At 48.6% G+C, this 19,253-nt stretch overlaps 1 protein-coding gene across 1 annotated transcript; it reads left to right on the forward strand.

Moving 5' to 3' along the window:
- Nucleotides 1-770: 770 nt before the first annotated feature.
- On the forward strand, nucleotides 771-16,391 carry LOC139685253 (centrosome-associated protein CEP250-like). The gene is made up of 12 exons (XM_071581919.1): nucleotides 771-1,032; nucleotides 3,733-3,838; nucleotides 4,167-4,349; nucleotides 6,392-6,551; nucleotides 7,115-7,418; nucleotides 8,271-8,425; nucleotides 9,386-9,700; nucleotides 9,765-11,999; nucleotides 13,585-13,737; nucleotides 14,115-14,228; nucleotides 14,395-14,445; nucleotides 15,630-16,391. Exons 1-12 carry the CDS (start codon nucleotides 771-773, stop codon nucleotides 15,912-15,914), a joined length of 4,323 nt encoding a protein of 1,440 aa, XP_071438020.1. The 3' UTR covers nucleotides 15,915-16,391.
- The last annotated feature ends 2,862 nt before the right edge of the window (nucleotides 16,392-19,253 follow it).

Genomic DNA, 19,253 nt, shown 5'->3' on the forward strand with positions numbered 1-19,253 from the left:
ACAGAGATAGAGAGATAAATACAGAGATAAATGCAGAGATAGCTATAAATACAGATATGACTAGATAGACAGATAGACAGATAGACAGATATATAGATAGATAATGATCAATATAGAGATAAATACATAGATCGATAGATAGATATAAATACAGAGAGGTAGATAGATATGAATATAGCTATAAATATAGAGAGATAAATGTGGAGGTAAATACAAATATAGATATAAATACAGTTTAATAGATGGATATAAATACAGAGAGTTTGATATAAACATGAATATTAATATAAAGATAAATACATAGAAAACGATAAATATAGATATAAACATGGAGATAAATATAAATGCAGAGATAGACAGATAGATAACAATAGATATAGATATAAATACATATATAAATACAGCAATAGATAGATAGATATAAACATGTTGATAATGTAGATTTAAATATAGATAAATAGATAGATAGATAGATAGATAGATAGATAGATAGATAGATATAAAGTATGGAGATAGATAAAGTTTGATGCAGAGAGAGGGATAGATAGCTAGACATGGAGATAAATATAGAGATAAATATAGAGATAAATACAGAGATAGGTAAATATGAATATATATAAATACAGAGATAGATAGAGATACGTACAGAGATGGTGATAGATAGATAGATAGATAGATAGATAGATAGATAGATAGATACATGTAAATACACAGATAGAGAGAAATACCTAGAGAGAGAGATTAATACAGAGATAAATGCAGATATAGAGATGGATATAGAGATGATAGAGATAGAGATAGAGATAGAGATAGAGATAGAGATAGAGATAGAGATAGAGATAGAGATAGAGACAGAGACAGAGATAGAGATAGAGATAGAGACACAGATAGAGATAGAGATAGAGATAGAGACAGAGATGTATGGGTCGGCTTTGCAAACGAAGATTTGCCGAAGGAGCTTGGACGGTGACTGTGAAGACCTCGGGATTAGAACCTACAGCGCCCAGTATTCCCAGAAGGTCTCCAATCCAAGTACCGACCAAGGCTGACCCTACCGAGCTACTGAGATCTGGCGGGATCGGGTGTCAGGGTGGCACTCGGAATATTCATATGTAAAATAAAAATATAAATAAACTTTTATAAAACCAGATTTTTATTTATATTTTCTTATATGTTAATATATTATTATATTTATATTATATATTGGCATATTTATATTCTATCTATGGATAATATTACAATAATATATTGAAGAAAATGTAATAACTGTAAATATAGAAAAAATAAAAATATAAATATAGACATTTATATAAATATATAGAAATACATATATATATTGAAAAATAGTAAAACCATTATTAGACTTGTTTTTTCTGGCACAATGAGTCTCTTCCAAGCTGTTGTGGGATTTCCCCTCTTGAGGGCAGACCTGTTCCATGTGAGGAGAAATGGGAATTTGAGGTGTTATGAAAGGATGGGATGGAGAGAGCACAGCAGGGATTGAAGGCAGAGGAGAGAATGGGGAGTTTCTGCTTTCCCTGCCCCTTTCCTTTCTTTTCTCTCTTCCTTTTCCCTTGCCTTTTCCCTTATCCTTTCCCTTCCCCTTTTCCCTGGCCCTTTTTCTTGCCCCTTTCCCTTTTCCCTTTCACTTGCCCTTTCCATTTTCCCTTTTCCTTTCCCTTCCCCTTGCCCTTTCCCTTCTCTTTTCCCTGGCCCTTTCCCTCTCCCTTTCCCTTTCCCTTTCCCTTTCCCTTTCCCTTTCCCTTTCCCTTTCCCTTTCCCTTTCCCTTTCCCTTTCCCTTTCCCTTCCCCTTTTCCCTGGCCCTTTTTCTTGCCCCTTTCCCTTTTCCCTTTCACTTGCCCTTTCCCTTTTTCCTTTTCCTTTCCCTTCCCCTTGCCCTTTCCCTTCCCTTTTCCCTGGCCCTTTCCCTTTCCCTTTCCCTTTCCCTTTCCCTTTCCCTTTCCCATTTCCCTTTCCCTGGCCCTCTCTGCTCCCCTCCAGAGCACGGGCACTCTGCGGGCACGCTCTGCTCTCCGCGACACCCGGCCCGGGGCACAGCTCGGCTGCTCCCAAAGGGCCTCAGTGCCCAAGGGCAGCGCTGGCACCGCCGGAGGCCGCGGCCGGCACGGGGAGCGAGTCCCGGGCAGGGAGAGCCGCTCTGGGCCGGGGGCGGGCCCGGGGACAGGGAACATGGGCCCTGGCGCCTAAAAGTCGACCACTGACACTCCTGCCTGTTCTAAACCAGCATGGCAATTAAGTGCCTCAACACCTTTCAGCTTCTCAAACTTTCCGTCACTCTTCAGGCTTGTGGGGTGATGGCCCTGATAAGCCTGGATGGGTTGAGGGAAACGCCTCAGCCACCTGGAGGGATGATCCCAGCCGAGGACAAAAGCTTTCAAACTGATGAGATTAACAAAGGATGGAGTGTTAAAAAATGGCCCTGCCCCCTTTGCGATATTTTCTTTAACCACTCAAGGAGCCAACACCCTCAGGCATCTGTATCACCCCCGCAAAAGACTGACTATAGTCACACAAAACCACATGAGGGAAAAAAACTGTATAAAAAGAAATGCAGTTTTTGCTTCAGAGGAGAGGGAGAAATGCCATTGTCTCTGTTGGGGTGGCTGCTTGCAACTTGTCCTGCCTCCTCCTACCTCCTGGAACGATGTAGGGGTAAGGAGACCATGTGCTTTCTATTTTTCTATACTTTACTTTCTTAACTTTACTTTCTTACACAGCATATTCCTTTATACATTCTATCTTACATCTTATGCTAACAGCTACTTGGATTCTTTCTTTAGAAGCACCTTTTTTACTAACTGTGTTTTGCTGCCTTAATAGTAAAAGCAGTAACTTGCTTTACACTTTGCTACTTTATATTAGTTATTGCTTTCTTTTGCAATGTGCAGTTTCTTTTTTTAACATGTGTGTTGGTAAGAAGCAGCTCTGCTCTTTCCTTTTGCTTTGTGTTACAGAGAGAGTGGTGTGCAAACTGTTTTATTGTCCTATGTTATTAGAAGAGTGTCTAGATAAGTGTTTTAGGTGGCTGTGCTTCTGGTTAGTAGTTCTTTGTCGCTAGTTTCTGTCTGTTGTGAAAATGGGATACGTTGCTGTACTGTAACTTGAGTTTGGTGTGCTTGTCTCTCTAAAATGTGTTTTGTGCTGGTTTCTTTTGGGGTCTTTTATTATCAATTAAATACAATCTTGCAGCTGAACGTTATCGCCGGCAAAGCGGAACCCACAGTAACTGTCACATACCTAAATTAATAAATGTTATTTCAGGAGCTGTTGTGGGCAAAGCTCTTTTCTAGCTATGAAGTGTGGCTTCAAAGCAGAGGTTAGAAATCCTTCCAGCCTGTGTTCTGTCCAGAAGTTCAGCAGGCAGTGCTGACTTCATAAGACTCTAATTTTCTGGAAACACTTATTTAGCTGATAAGTTCTCCCCAGCCTAAATGTGGCTTCATATAAGAGGTCAGAAACCCTTCCAACCTGTGTGGAGTCCGTAGTCGATATGCAGTCTTGGGAACATAAGGATCTGATTGTCTGGAAGTGCTTATTGCTAATAATTTCTTATTAATACAGTTAAGAACTCTTTGCATTTCTGTCTCTCCTCCCTTTCACGTGACAGGGCTGGAGGTGGATTTTTCCTTCCTTTTCACCCTTCTGTTTGAGAATTCCCTTGAACCAGAAAAGGCCGGGAACCGAGGGCTGACTTTTCCTTTCTCACAAAGGCAGCACAGCGGCCAAAAGGCAGCGCAGTCTCGGCAGGCCCCGCACACATCAGCTGGGGCTGCCGGCCGAGCATCACCTGCTCAGGTGGCCTCTGGTGACCTGCAGGTGTGTTCTTTGCTCCCTGGGACAGGTCTCGGGGCTCCGGGAACCCCTGGTGGAAGACGTGCCCACGGGACAGACGCTGCCCTGGGAGGGTGAGACATGGGGCTGAGCCCTCACCCACAGAGGGGCCTGGAAAAGCAGGGGCAGCTCAGAAACCACTTGCCATGGAATGGGGGCCACAAATCATCCTTAGGGCACAGACGAGTGCTCTCGAAGGTCAGAGCAAAAAATATGACAGCTTCCTGCCCCCATCTCCATCCTGGAGTTCTGAAAATGAGATCTGTGACTCTCCAGGCCTCTTGGTTATCCTGACTGAGCCTTGTCTCTGCAGGGACTCTGCAAACCTCGAGAAGGACAGGGGAAGGCTGCAGCAACACCTTGCAATACCAGAGCCAGGAGCCTCCCGTCCATGTCAGAGCAAAGCTGAGGAGCAGCTGAAGGAAGAGTCAGCCCTGGTGGAAAAGACGCAGCAGCAGCAGAGGGTGGAGACAGCGCGGTGTGACCAGGAGCTCCTGTGAGTGCTCAGGCTTTGTCTGGGCAGGGGTGGGCAGTGCTGGGCTTGAGGAGGCTCAGCATAAAGGCACAAAAGGTGCTCAAATGCTCCACATTTGGAGCATGGGAGGGCGAAGGGAGCACGTGGGCAGGCCTGGCTACCTCCTGACAGACAGCAGAGCTGCCACCTTGTACCCACTCCAGGAACCTTGAAAAACATCATTGCACACCTGACCACAGCAGGTGGGGACAGGCACAGGCTGACACAGGAGAGGTTCTGGCTGGCTTGAAGAACTGAGCCAAGAAGGCAATGGTGCAGAAGAAAAGGTTGCTCTGAGAGCTTGGGCAGATTCCAGGCCTGGCAATTTGGAAGACACAACTGGACAGAGCCTTGATCAGCCTGGTCAGATCCCAACGCTCCCCAGCTGCTTTGAGCTGAAGTTTGGGCTAGAGGCCTGCTGGGGTCCCTGCCAGCCTGAATCATCCTGACCTCCTTTGATTACTGCACTGCAATTCAGACATGTCTCCTCCCCATATGGATTGCAGGCTCTTTGATCCTTTCCCTGAGCAAGCCAAAGAGTCATTGTGGGAACACTACTGTGGACTTGCACAGTCTGTCTTACCCAAACCAGGGCTTTGCGAAGTCTTGGTGTACCAAAAGGAGAGTGAGACCTGGCAGGCAGGAAGTCGTTGAGAGCTGAGAGCACCTGAGGTTTTGGAAACATTCCTTGACTTCTGGAAGCCTGTTTTGCTTTCTCAGTGACAAACATTTCACCGGCATCCATGAGAGAGGGGTGCAGCTCTAGTCAGGGAATTGCAGCCTTCCCTAGGTGGAAAGAAAACCTGTTCACACTGCTGTACCTTGGACATGGTGTGCCGACTTCTTTTGGAAAATGAGTCTGTATTTCTATGAAAAGCTTGTCTTTCCCCTTCTGACTGAGTGAAGGAGACATTTGAGAGGCAACGCTGTTTATTGAAGAGGGAGTTGATCCAATCTTTGTATCTGCAAGTGGCTCTGGCAGAATTTCCTAAATGGCAGAGTCTGAACTATCCATACAGATGCATTTCATTCCTTTGATGTTTTGATTCATTTTCTTTTAATTCTTCAGTGGTATTTTTTTCAAAAGATAAAGCTCTTTGGAGTAGTTCTTCCCCTCTAAGGGGTTGTTCTGTTGTCATGTTGGGGATTAACACTGAATAAGGTGAGATATAATGAGCTGGATACATCCATCAGCTCCACCCTGTGTCCAGGCGTTTGAAACCTTTGGGATCAGCCTGGCATCCTGATCCCTGTGCTTGGCACAACCATCTGAAGGCCATGATTGGGCAGGGAAGGCAGATTCCCCTCTGAGGCACCCAAGGAGCACCAATGTCTCTTGTGGCCCTCTGTTGGCTCCTTCCTCAGACAGTGCCAAGAGGTGCCTGCAGAGGCTCAGGCAGGGTCCCTGCCACCCTGCACCGTCACAGGTGGCACTGAGTGGCCAAAGCAGGCAAGAAGGAAGAGAAAGGCTGGGTAGGCTCCTGCGGCCCATAAAGTGCTGCCAGTCTTGAATGGAAGGATGTGGAAGGATGGCAGTATGTGTGGCAAGCCCCTGTTGGCACTTCTGCTTCAGCCTTTGTTTGTCCAGCTGAAAGGAACCTGGGTTCTGGCAAACCTTGGGGAACTGCCCAGAGATCCCCTGGCTGTCACTTGCTGCTGGTCCTGCCTGGACATACAATCTGGGGGAAGCAAATGTCTCTGCCTTTTTGACAAAACCTGTCCCTTGGAGTCTTGTTAGTCTAGAAAAAATAAACAGTCTTAAGTTATGTCTTCCTTTCAAGACTTTATGTTTCTCTTCACATTCCTAACTCAAAAAGGAGAGGGCATTTAGAGACTTTGTGACTTTTTTTCCATGGATGAAATCATAGTGGGCATGTGTTGGGGTGTGACTGCAATGGGAACAAGCAGCCGAGCTGTTCAGACACAGCTCTTTAGACAGAACAGTTCTGCCCAGGTAGCTGAAGCCCTAAGATGTTATGGAATGTGATACCATGTAGGAATGAGTTGCATGTTTTCTCTTTCAGGCTGACTGTGTGTCTGGAAGAGAAGGACCGGAGGATCAGAACCCTGGAAGAAACAAACCTTGCCCAGCAGAACGAGGTGTCTGAGCTCCGTTCTGCTCTTCACCAAATTGGGCAGGTCCTTTCAGATCGCAAGGGAGAAGTGCAGGAGCTCAAGAACCAGGTGACTTATGCACTGGAGTCCTTGTCTCCAGGGATACACAATACCATGTCCAGCTTGCTTAAACCCTACTGGATTCCCTCCCAGCAGCACACGCTGCTCCTGTGCTCTGCCCAGAGACACCACACCTTGAGGTCAAGGCTGGATCTGGTGTCTCCTGCCTGTGTTTGTCCCTGTTCTCTCCTGGGTCCCAGCATGAACTCTCTGAGGAGAAGCAGCAGACTGCTTTGAGCTTCTCCATCCCTCTGTTGCCAGTGTAGTCCCTGATGGAGTTTGTGCCTGTGCTGGGCACTGAGCAATGTGGGGACACAGAGGTGGTTCTGTCAGGCTGCGGAAGGTGCCTCTGCCTCAGCCAGTTCATCTGGTGTTCTGGAGCTGCACCCTCAAACATTCCCATGGCCTCCCCTCTCCATTTCTGGAGTTTACTCTTCTCCATTGCAATCCTTGGCTTTGTACCTCTTGTTTCTGGTGTGTTTTGTGTGTGTTCCTTCATTCCTGGCCGTACAGCCCTCTCTGCTGCCTGAGGAGCAGCCCTGTCCCTGACACTCTGTGCATCCGTGTTCCAGATCCAGGCCCTGCAGGAAGCAGTGCTGGAGAAGGAGGCTGCCCAGACAACTCAAGAGCAGCAGCTGCTGCAGGCCCTGGAGGAGTCTCGAGCAGGCGAGCAGAGCTTGAGGGACTCTCTGCACACGCTGGAGGCTGAAAGGTCAGATCTGCGTTTGAAGCTCCAGAGTTCTGAGAAGAGGGCAGAGGCCTTGGCCACAAAGTGTCAAGTCCTGGAGCTGGAGTGGAGGAAGAGTAAGGATCAGACAGATGAGTGGCGTGCCTGTAATCAGGAGCTGCAAGAACACTTGGCTGAAACCCAGGAAGGTACAGCTTCTCCTTTTCCACTCTCTGCCCCATCTTATCTCATGAACAAGGATCTCTGATGCCACACAGAGGAAAAGTCCAGTGTCTGCTCATGGCATAGGGAAAAAACAATCATTAGGACACTTCTCTATAGAAATCACAGGGCAAGCTTGTAATAGAGAAAGATCCCATGGCTGGCAGTGCACCTGGCTGTGCTACCGGGATCCTGTGCAGAGGAGGTGCCTTTCAGGTCCCACATCTCTGCTAAGTAGGTGGAGTTTGATGTCTCATTTTGATGCCTCCAAACTCCAGGCCATCCCAGAGCTGTCAGGGCTGTTGGCCTGTCTATAGAATGGCTGGACAGGTATCCCCACCCCTTTCCCTGTTTTAGTTTGCCCACAGTGCACCTCAGAACTGCATTTTCATCTCCCTCTCTTGCTTTCCTGGCCTCAAACTGTCTCTCAGGTATTGCTGGTCAGTTCCCAGGGTCCTAGTCAGTCTTGGCTTTTGCCTCTTCCTCCTTCTCCTTTGGGACCCTGCATCTGGCTCTCCCCTCCTGTCTCTCTCCCTGTTTGCCCCATGTCTGTTCTCCCTGCTTCTAACACTGTGCCTGAGGGGCTGTCAAACACTCAGTCCTGGTTTTTCAACAAGCAGAAGGGCAAACACACTTTGTTGTTCCTCTGGACCTTGCAACCTTTATTCTCCCTTTTTCTCTACCTGGAAGTTTCCCACATTTCTGTCAGCTCTGGCAGCCCTTGTGGCCTTAGGCCCTGGGTGACACGGACAGGCAGAGAAGACACTGCTGTTGTGTCTGCAGGATGCACATCAGTTTGATTTTCTCTACTCCTTCCCCTTTGGCCTTTCCTGCTGCAGCGCTGGGGACAGCAGAACACAGGAGGGACTCCTTAAAAGCTGCCCTGAGGAAAGAGACCTCTGCCAAGAAGAAAGTGGCTGGGACTGTGCATAAGGAGGTGGAGTCTCTGCAAAGGAAACTGAAGAGCACAGAGGAGCAAAGACAGGATGTGCTGGTGAGTCTGGCAGATGCCAGGAAAGGCCATTTCCTTGCTGGTTTTGGACCTTGTCTTCCTATTTCTAAGAAGAACCATTTTTCAGATTCACTTTCCAATCACCACTGTTCAGAACAAGGAGGAAAAGGTGTCATAGTCATGTCAAGGCCAGTTTGGGCTGAAGGTGCTTTTTCCCTCCTTGCTAAAGTCGTCGCCCTTGAAACTTCAGTGAAAGTCATTTCCACACTTTTCTCTATTGACATGGCATGGCCTGGGCAATTGTTGGTGTTCAAATTCATCTTCAGATTTCTAAAGATCTAAATCTGGGAAAAGGGGTGAGAAGACCAAGTTTGTTCTAACTATTGTTTATAGAAGAGATGTGTTTAGCTTTGGCCATCTGAGAACAGACAAAGGGGAGGGAAGAGAGAAAGCAAAAGTCCTGATGCAGATCACAACGTGTGCCTGAGAGGGGAAAACTAGTCCTGCTTGGAAAGCCAGACTGACAGGCTGACCTGGTTATTGCTGTGCCAAGGGAGGACAGTGGGGCTCCAGGGGATGGCACCACAGCAACTCTACACAGGAGGGTCAAAAACCACTCCCTTTTGCCCCAAACCCAGGAAAGCAAATGTTGGGGTCCTTTCAATTAACCTTCCTCCCCAAAGGAGAGCACACTGTCATGGCACTGCCTAAATCAGGCTTAGTCTGACTTGGAATCCTGCCTGCACTTCTGGCAGCTCCTCCCCAAAGGACACCTCGAGTAGAGCTCCAAGAGCTCAGGGAAGGGCAGAAAGGCAGCTGGGACTGGCTGAGGGAGCTGGGAAAGACGCAGAGTAAAGGGGGGCCCAGGAAAGGTCTGCAGCATCCCGAGAGGCAGGGAGAGAGGGGCAGCCCGTGCCTGCCACTGCGGCAGGAGTTCAGATCTGCCACGAAGAGCAGACACAAGAGATGGAATGATTGACTCTTTTTGTCCCTGCTTTGCAGCATGAACGGGACAGGCTGCAAGCAGAGAAAGAACAACTGGAGTGTCACATCAAACTTCTTGAGGAATCAGTGACAGCCTCTGAAATCCGAGCAAATTTAGCAACAGAGAGGAGTCACTCCCTTGAACAAAAACTCCAAACTGCACTGTCCATCTTAAAAATGAAAAATGAGGAAGTTGAAAATCAGGAGAAGAAAATGGAGATGCTCCAGAAAGAGGCTGAAGAGGGGAAAGCATTGCAGGAGAATCTCACTCGTATGACAGCCATCCTGTCAGAGAGGGAGAGAGAAATGAAGATATATCAAGAGCAAATGAGAGTCCTGGAAAAGCAGAAAGAAATGCAAAAAAATGCTCTCAATCAGGTTATTAGGGACATAACAGAGAAAGAAAGAAAGAAAGACAGAATCCCAGCAAGAACAGATAAAGGAGCTGGAGAAGCAGCAAGAAAAACAAAGGATTGCTTTAAAGAAAGAGCTGGAAGGGAGAGAGCGGGAGATGAGATGCCAGGAAGAACAGATACTGGAGCTGGAAAAGCAGCGTGAAATGGAGAGGGCTTCTGTCAGCAAGGTGACCAGGGAGCTGGCAGAGAGGGAGCAGGAGATCAGATCCCAGCAAGAAGTGATAGGGCAGCTGGAGAAGCAGCTGGAATTGCAGAGCGCTGCTGTCAGCAAGGTGAGCAAGCAGCTGGAAGAGAGGGAGCAGGAGATCAGATCCCAGGAGGAGAAAATAATGGTTCTAGAACAACATGGTGCATCACAAGTGAGAAATCTGCTTGAGAACCTTGATCATATGAAAGGAAACCTGCAGGAGAAAAACTTGGAGCTTCTGTCTCTGAGTCAGCAGATTCAAGAACTGGAAAAGGAGAGAGAACAGGGGAAATCTGTGCATGCCAGCCTTGAACAGCTGAGGGGAGCTCTTCAGCAGAGAGACAGTGAGTGTGACACTCAAAGGGAAGAGTTAAGGCTCTTGCAGCAGCACAAGGAAAAGCAAGAGGGGCATCTGCAAGAGCTTCTTGATAAAGTAGAAAACATGACACACTCTTTATCTAGAAAAGATCAAGAGCTTGAGTCACAACAAAAGCAACTCCAGGAAGTTGAAGAAGCCCTGGAAATGCAGCTAAGCACTGTCCGTGACCAACTGGAGCAGACCTTGGCAACCTTAAAAGAAAAAGACAGACTCATAGACATCCAAAAGCAACAAACAAAGAACTATGAGGAACAAACAGAACAACAGATCAATGTCTTGCACAGAGACTTAGAATACACGAGGACAGTACTGAGAGAAAAGGATGTCGTGATTGAATCTCAGAAGGAACTGATTGAGACCTTCCAAAAACAACAAGAAGACTCTGAACAGCAGAAGGAAATTCTGCAGCATCTTCAAGTGGAACTAAAGGAAAAAGAGCAGGAAATTTTGTCCCTTAAAAAGCAGTGTGAGGCATGCAAGGAAAAGGAGGAAGAGCATGAAGCTGAGCAAAGAAATTTCCAGGCAGCAGCCCTGACTCTGAAAGAAAGAGAAGAGAAGATCCGCATTCTGGAGGAAGCCATCTCTAAGCTGCAACAGCAAAAGGAGGAGACAGCGGGACAGACTAAAGCCAGCATGCAAAAACCAGAATATGCTGAATCCTCTTTAGAAGGCAGAGGTCAAGAGAGAGGGTCTCTGCAAGAGCATGTCCAGGACCTTCAAGAGCAGAAGGAGGTGGAAGGCAGGCAGACTCAAAGTATAGAGCAGGATGAAGACAAAATGAGGCAGATGTCACGAGAGAACCATTTGGAGTTCCTCAAGCAGACAGAACAAATGAGCATGTTCCAGCTTCAGGAAGAAAGCATGAAAGTAGCACTAACATCATGCCAGAAGCAAATAGGTCTGCTTGAGGAAGTGGTGAGGGACAAAGATGAAGACAATGAAACTCTTCTGCAAAAACTCTGGCACCAAGAAAAAGAAGTGAAGCCTTGGCAGAATCTCCAGCTTAGGCCAACCAAGAAGAATGAAGAGGTTAGACATGAGGGAGAGCAAGAGAAGCTGCTAGAAGAAGCCTTCCCTGAGAAAGAAGGACAGACCAAAGCTCAAAGAGAGCAAAAGGAATTAGAAGAGGAAATAAGAGCTCTTCAGGAAGACCTCCAGCTTGTTCAGCAGACTCTGACAAAGAAAGATGAAGAGATCAAGTGCCAAACAGACAGAGTCAGATATTTAGAGGAGACCCTGACAGGGAGAGAACAAGAGCTCACAAGGCAGAGTGAACTCCTGAAAGAATTAACATCAACTTTGCAATGGAAGGATGAAGGGGAGACGCTAAAGAAACAAATCCAAAATTTCCAAAAATGGGAGGAAGTAGAAAAGAGGAAAGTTCTCCATGAGAGAGACCATCTCTGGCAGAGGCAGAAGGAGCTAAGGCAACAATGGCAGGCTGAGAGGAAAGCAAATGGGGAGGAATTGGAGCGTGTGGCTGCTGCTTTGAAGGAGACACAAAGCAGAGAACTCGAATGGAGAGAGAAGACACAAATACTGAGAGCTGCCCTTGATGAGAGTGAAATGGCCAAAGGGACTCTGGTGAAAGAATTAGTCATCCTGCAGAAAATGGTTTCAGAGAGGGACACAGACCGATTTCATCAACAGGTAGGCACTAGGATTGATCCTCAGTCCACTCTTAACATCCGTGAAGGATTCCAGTGATGTTCCCCACCATGAGGTGGCAATAGAGATTCCCATCAGTACTTGAGCAGCTTGGGCAAAGCAGCCAGGGCTGCAGCCTCGTCGGTCTGTGTGGCTCCAGCAGAGACCATTCACCTGCGAGAATGTCTCCTGGCAGGCCCGCAGAGACTGACACAGCTCTGGAGTTTGCTGTTCCAATCAGCTCAGGTCCAAAAGCTGCCCATGGGGAACTCTTTCTCTCATGCCTAAGCAAGGTCAGCCAACATGTGGTAGCTTGGATTTGGCATGGAAATGAAAGGGAGCCACTGAGCAGGCGGATGGACTGAACTTGGCAGGGTTTTGAACTGATGGCTGAACAGCAGCTGCACTGCTGGAGCTCAGAGGATGCTCTCAGAGATGGAGGCACAGCTTGTACAGTGTACTAAAAAGGAATGGGATTTATACCATTGCCTGATCAGGTTAAAGGCTTCAGTGCTTATTCAGGATCTGCTTGTTCCACCATCCAAAAAGCACAAAGGCAAATTTGTGTGGATTTCTCCCAGATGAACTGATTTGGGTCCTGCTGGTGGAACAGCTGCAACAGCCTTGCCAGGGATTTGCCAATATTCTGGCATTCCATTAGTGTATTGGTGTAGAAAAAACTGCTAATAAAACACTGTATTTATGCATTACACATTTGCACATGACTTGAGAAACCTTACTGGCAGCCTGATCAGGATGCTGACAGGTCTTGGACCTGCTGATAGGAAGTAAAGAGGTGACAGGGGAAGGAACATGAAAACAATGGGAGATTTGAGTTCCATCCATGTAGATGAGCTGCGCAAGAGCAGTCGATCAGGAAATGCAGCTGCATCATAGAGACTGGGTTAGTGCTGGTATCAAGGCCACATTTATCCATGTTCCCAGGAGCAGTTCATGAGGAAAGGCAGGGCAGGGGAGGTGACTCCTGACTCGGTTTAGAGCAGCACACACAGCTTAAGAATGTGATTTTTTTCTACAGAGCAGTTCTGTGTGAGGATGTAACAGGTAAAGAGAACAGAGAACAAACCCATGGTGTTCCATCAGTGCACAAATACATGCTTCACCCACAGCTTGCACATGTTGGGTTGTCTAAGGACAGAGAGTACAACTCTAGATAGGAGAATGTGCAGTGATAGTCAAAGAGGATGACCAAAGAGGGTAAATAATTTTCCTAAGAGGAAATTTTCCTAAGAGTAAATGTGAAATTCTTCACAATCAACAAGAAGTGGCTGAGAGGAAGGGAGCTGGAGATGCCACAGACCTTTGTAAAACTATGAAGTGGCTGAATAGGAAATGATTGCTTCCACTGCAGGACACTGAACAAAACTAGCAGAAAGCACATCCAGAACACACAAGCCAATTCTCCATTGTGATTTGGAGAAGGGGATGTTGCCTCAGCCTGTGCACCAGGGGGAGAAGGGCCTTATCCATTCCTGTTGTGGTCACTCTCCCCGATATGTTGGTTCTAACACCTTCTAATTTTTATATGGCACCAGTTCACAGAATCTCCTCTCTGAATGCCCAGCAGGCTGTTGCAGAAGGGGGGCAGCTGTCATGGCTCTCAGAGAAGAGACTCATATCACAGAGCCTGGAATGTCTTCAGCGAACAGTTGCAAGGCTGGAAGATGAGAAAGTGGAGCTGAAGCAACAAAATTCTGAGCTCAGGAGGACTCTTGAGCAGGTAAAATTGCATTTGCTGCCTCTGCAAAGCCTCCCGGTTGTCTGGAACACAACACCATTCCCAGACAGCACTTTGGAGTCCTCACCTTGTTTCCTTCCCTCTCCTTCTCCCCGCTGTGTGCACACCTTTTATTTTCTCTCTCTTCTGGCATCCCAAGGACTTCACAAATGCACCTTCACTGCAGTGCCCCCCTCCTGGGCCCAGTGTCCCCAGACACACACCTGACTCTCTTCCATAGACCACATTCAGTGCTCTTTTGTTCCCTGGTGCAATTAAGGGTCTGTGAGCAGAGACCTCCTGGCCTTCATGTCCACAGGTCCTTTTGGCCCAGGGTTTCTGTCAGGTTTCTGTGAGCCTTTCTGCCATCCAATGTGCAGGTGGAACGTGAACGGAGGAGGCTGAGGAGATGTTTTCGGGGTCAGATGCTCCCAGGTGCCTCTGGATTGTCTCTCTCCCAGTCTGACCAGCACATGGTGTCCACTTCTAGACAGGTGAGAACAGAAGCTTCTTTGCTGGCAGGAGGCTCTGACCATACAGAGGAGTGATGGCAAATCCCAGTGGCAGTAGCCCCCAACAGAGACCTAATAGAAGTCAGATATAAGACTATGGCCCTGAGCAGGCTGCAGACTAAAGTGAAATCCTTGTTTTTCTTCACAGGAGGAGTCCCATGCTCACTGCAGTCAGCGATTAGCAGAGTTACAGGAGCAGGTGAGGAGTAGGAAAACTCTTCTCAAATGCTGTTGTGGCTGTATTGATGGGTGCAGCTTTGCATGATGCTCCAGCCTGAGGTTTGTTTGACTGTCAGGAAGTGAATGCCCCAGGCAGTGTCAGTCCTGCTCCTCTTGGCAACAGCCAAACTACATCCTTTACCTGGGTCTTGTCTCTGACTTGCGTAAAGGTCATGCAGTGTGGGAGAGGGGCTGGGAGGAAATTCAGAACACTGAAAGTCACCTGAAAGTATCAGGATCATAGAATCATAACACCCTTAAGGCTGGAAAAGCCTTCTGAGATCATCTGTCCAACTGTTAGCCCAACACTGTCTGACCCAAACCTAAACCATGCCCCTAAGCACCACAACTACATGTTTTTCAACACTTCCAGGCATGGTGATTCCACCATTCCCTGGTAGCCTGTTCCAGGATGTTCCCCCTTGTTGCCCATTCCCATTTTCCCTTGCCTCTGTTAGCAGTGGAGCTTGCATCGTAGCAGAGGTCCAGGCAGCCTTTAGGCCATTCTCACTCTCATACTGCTCTGATGTGGGACCATGTCAGAGACCTCAGCACGCCGTCAGTGTTTGGTTTGTCAGTGTAAGAATGTTCCATCTGCTGAACCCCATTGCACCCTTTGACTGCACAGCAGACCGAGCAGGAGGTGGGAGCAGCTTCAGCAGTGCTTTAAGGCCCCTGGGCTTTGTTCCCCACATTCTTCTCTGCTCATGCGTGGGACGCTCCAAAGTTTGGGAGAGGGAGAGTTGGCTCCCTGTCCGCGGGCCGGCTCTCACGGTGCTCAAGTAGAACAGTTCTCCAGCACCTCGGGGAAGCAGCAGCCCTCCTGCTGAGCCACAGCTCTGGAACTCGGGGCCCAGTGGCCCAAATGTCTCCTTTGGAAATCAGAGCTGGCTTAGTCAATCCTGTCAGAAATGCATCTCTAAGAGACCTGGGATGGCTCAGGGTTGGATGTGGGAAGTGTTGGCCAGCAAGAAACTTGACTTGTTGATAAGCTGAGCCCTGTTCAGGGGACTCTGGGAGCCTGTTCCTTTCTCTTCCACCAGGTCCAAGCGTTTGTCAGGGCTGGAGTTCGAGGCTGTGTCTGCCCCGACAGCCGGTACTGTGGAGCTCCAGATGGTTCTGACAGCGTGGGCTTGTCTGAGCTGGGCCTTGTGTCTCTTTCAGGTGTCCCTCCTGCAGTCACAGCTGGCACGAGACCGACAGCACAGGCGAAACTACATTGAGAGCTGTGCAAGGAACAACCAGGAGCTGTCAGAGCTTCACCAGGAGCTGTCCTCCTCCTTAGCAGCTGTACTCAGGGAGCCCAAAGCTGCTGTTCTGGAAGCAGAGACTCAGAAGCTGGATCAGTCTCTGAACCTTAACTTGACACTGCCATCCCTGAACTGTCAGTCTCCTGAGAGACAGACTATGCATCCAACAGCCAGACCTGCCAGAAGCAACCAGAGGTAACATTACCTCTGATCTCCATTTGAATGGAAGGATTTCTGCTAATACAAGGAGCAAATGGATGTGAGAAATAGGATGAACTCGTAGGCACAAGGCTGCTCTCTGCATTTCCCCTCTGTTCCTCTCACATTCAGCTGGTGCTGTCAAACCTCACCCTTTGTTGAGGATTAGGATCTATGAAGTGGGTTTTTTAGGCAGATGATTTCTGGGGACAAAATGTGACTCTGTGAGACTGAAGGCACAGATAAGGAGGGGGAATGATGTGTGGAGAAGGAAACCCAAACACGAAATGAACAATTCCTGAACAGTAAGACCTCTGGGTGACATCTGTCCAAGGGCAGCTGCTGAAATAAAAGAAAAGGACATAAAGTGTGTGCTGCAAAGAATTGAAGGGGCACAACAGCATTTGTTTTGCTTGCATTTGCAGTCATCCCCTAGAGGCAGACGTTTACAAAATTTTTTTAATAAAATTTTTTTCAGATGAAAGTTAGACTTGTTTTATTTTTGACAGGAGTCTATTCCAAGCTATTCTGGGATTTCCCCTCTTGAGGGCAGAGCTGTTCCATGTGAGGAGAAATGGGAATTTGAGGTGTTACTGAAGGAAGGGGTGGAGAGAGCACAGCAGGGATTGGAGGTGGAGGAGAGAACTGAGGGGGAGGTTCCCTTTCCCTGTGTCCTTCCCTGTCTGCCTTTCCCCCGGCCCTTTTTCCCCCGGCCCTTTTTCCCCCGGCCCTTTTTCCCCCGGCCCCTTTTCCCATTTCCCTTTTCCCATTTCCCTTTTCCCATTTTCCTTTTCCCATTTTCCTTTTCCCATTTTCCTTTTCCCATTTTCCTTTTCCCATTTCCCTTTTCCCTTTCCCATTTCCTTTTCCCTCTCCCTTTCCCTCTCCCTTTCCCTCTCCCTTTCCCTCTCCCTTTCCCTCTCCCTTTCCCTCTCCCTTTCCCTCTCCCTTTCCCTCTCCCTTTCCCTCTCCCTTTCCCTCTTCCTCTGCCTCTCCCTTTCCCTCTCCCTCTCCCTCTCCCTCTCCCTCTCCCTTTCCCTCGCCCTTTCCCTCGCCCTTTCCCTCTCCCTTTCCCTCTCCCTCTCCCTCTCCCTCTCCCTCTCCCTTTCCCTCTCCCTTTCCCATTTCCCTTTCCCATTATTTCCCTTTCCCATTATTTCCCTTTCCCATTATTTCCCTTTCCCATTATTTATTTCCCTTTCCCATTATTTATTTCCCTTTCCCATTATTTATTTCCCTTTCCCATTATTTCCCTTTCCCATTATTTCCCTTTCCCATTATTTCCCTTTTCCATTATTTCCCTTTCCCATTATTTCCCTTTCCCTTTCCCTTTCCCTGGCCCTTTCCCTTTCCCTCTCCCTTTCCCTCGCCCTTTCCCTTTCCCTTTCTCTTTCCCTTTCTCTTTCCCTTTCCTTTTCCCTTTCCCTTGCCATTTCCCTTTCTTTTTCCCATTTCCCTTTCCCATTTCCCTTTCCCATTTCCCTTTCCCATTTCCCTTTCCCATTTCCCTTTCCCTTTCCCATTTCCCTTTCCCTTTCCCATTTCCCTTTCCCTTTCCCATTTCCCTTTCCCTTTCCCTTTCCCTTTCCCTGTCCCTCTCTGCTCCCCTCCAGAGCACGGGCACTCTGCGGGCACGCTCTGCTCTCCGCGACACCCGGCCCGGGGCACAGCTCGGCTGCTCCCAAAGGGCCTCAGTGCCCAAGGGCAGCGCTGGCACCGCCGGAGGCCGCGGCCGGCACGGGGAGCGAGTCCCGGGCAGGGAGAGCCGCTCTGGGCCGGGGGCGGGCCCGGGGACAGGGAACATGGGCCCTGGCGCCTAAAAGTCGACCACTGACACTCCTGCCTGTGCTAAACCCAGCATGGCAATTAAGTGCCTCAACACCTTTCAGCTCCTCAAACTTTCCGTCACTCTTAGGGCTGGAGCTGGGTTTTTCCTTCCCTTCCCCCCTTCTGTTTGAGAATTCCCTTGAACCAGAAAAGGCCGGGAACCGAGGGCTGACTTTTCCTTTCTCACAAAGGCAGCACAGCGGCCAAAAGGCAGCGCAGTCTCGGCAGGCCCCGCACACATCAGCTGGGGCTGCCGGCCGAGCATCACCTGCTCAGGTGGCCTCTGGTGACCTGCAGGTGTGTTCTTTGCTCCCTGGGACAGGTCTCGGGGCTCCGGGAGCCTCTGGTGGAAGACGTGCCCACGGGACAGACGCTGCCCTGGGAGGGCGAGACGTGGGGCTGAGCCCTCACCCACAGAGGGGCCTGGAAAAGCAGGGGCAGCTCAGAAACCACTTGCCATGGAATGGGGGCCACAAATCATCCTTAGGGCACAGACGAGTGCTCTCGAAGGTCAGAGCAAAAAATACGTGAGGAATCCTTAGTGTAGTCAGGAAGGCTTTTCTTTTGGCTTGGAAGACCTATTGATATCTCTCCAAGCAGAGAGCAGAAAAAACAAAGTTCAACCCTGGATGTCACTGGATTCTCAATCTATTTTATGAGCCTTAAAAACCACAACTCCTTGCACAGTAGAAATTTTGAAAGATCAAAAAAATCCAAATTTCCTCCCCACATGGCTTTTCTAAACCTGCAGTTTTACTTTTCATGAGTATGTTTAATCACCAAGCACCTTTTTACACTTCTCCTTCATTTACCCTTTGTCAGGGAAGACAGAAGGATTCCTGTGACTCAGATCCCAAGGGCAGAATCCCAAAACTAGAGGAACTAAGCCACTCTGAACACAGGTCATGAGCCCGGCCCCTGCACAGCTGCCCAGCAGGGCTGTGGGCACACAGGGGTGGTGGTGCAGGTGCCAGGGCCAGCAGGGAGCTGGGAGGGGGAGAGAGCCAGCGAGGGGTTGTCCAACAGCTCCTGGTTTGGATGCTGGCAACAGCCAACAAGCCCTGGGGATTGGCATTTGGACACAGCAACTGAAAAGGCGTTTGTGGCAGGCAGTGGAGTTTTGGGCTGGCAAGGAAAAGATCTTCTTGGCTTGGGCTTGACGGGTTTTCTTCCTTCCTTTTCCCCTAAAGACACAAGAGTTTTGCAGCATGGAATGACATGCATGTGAAACTGCCTGAGTGGCAAAGAGTTCTCACCTCAATGCTCTCCAGCCACTTTCTTTTTGACTCCTGGCCTGTTACTCCATATTCACAAACCGGCGGCAGCTGCTGCTTGTGTTCCTCCTGCAAGAGTTCCCAACCTTCTCTACAAGAGCAGAACCACTCCATGCTCATTCAGGACTTCTCCTTTAAACTCTCTCACCACTCTCTCTCTTCTGCCAGTTCTCCCTTCCCCTGGGTATTTCAGAGGAATAGTCAGTCCCAGGGACAAGAGGCAAAAGGAGGATCAGAGC

Source organism: Pithys albifrons, unplaced genomic scaffold (genome assembly GCF_047495875.1).
Source record: "Pithys albifrons albifrons isolate INPA30051 unplaced genomic scaffold, PitAlb_v1 scaffold_47, whole genome shotgun sequence".
Lineage (NCBI taxonomy): Eukaryota > Metazoa > Chordata > Aves > Passeriformes > Thamnophilidae > Pithys > Pithys albifrons.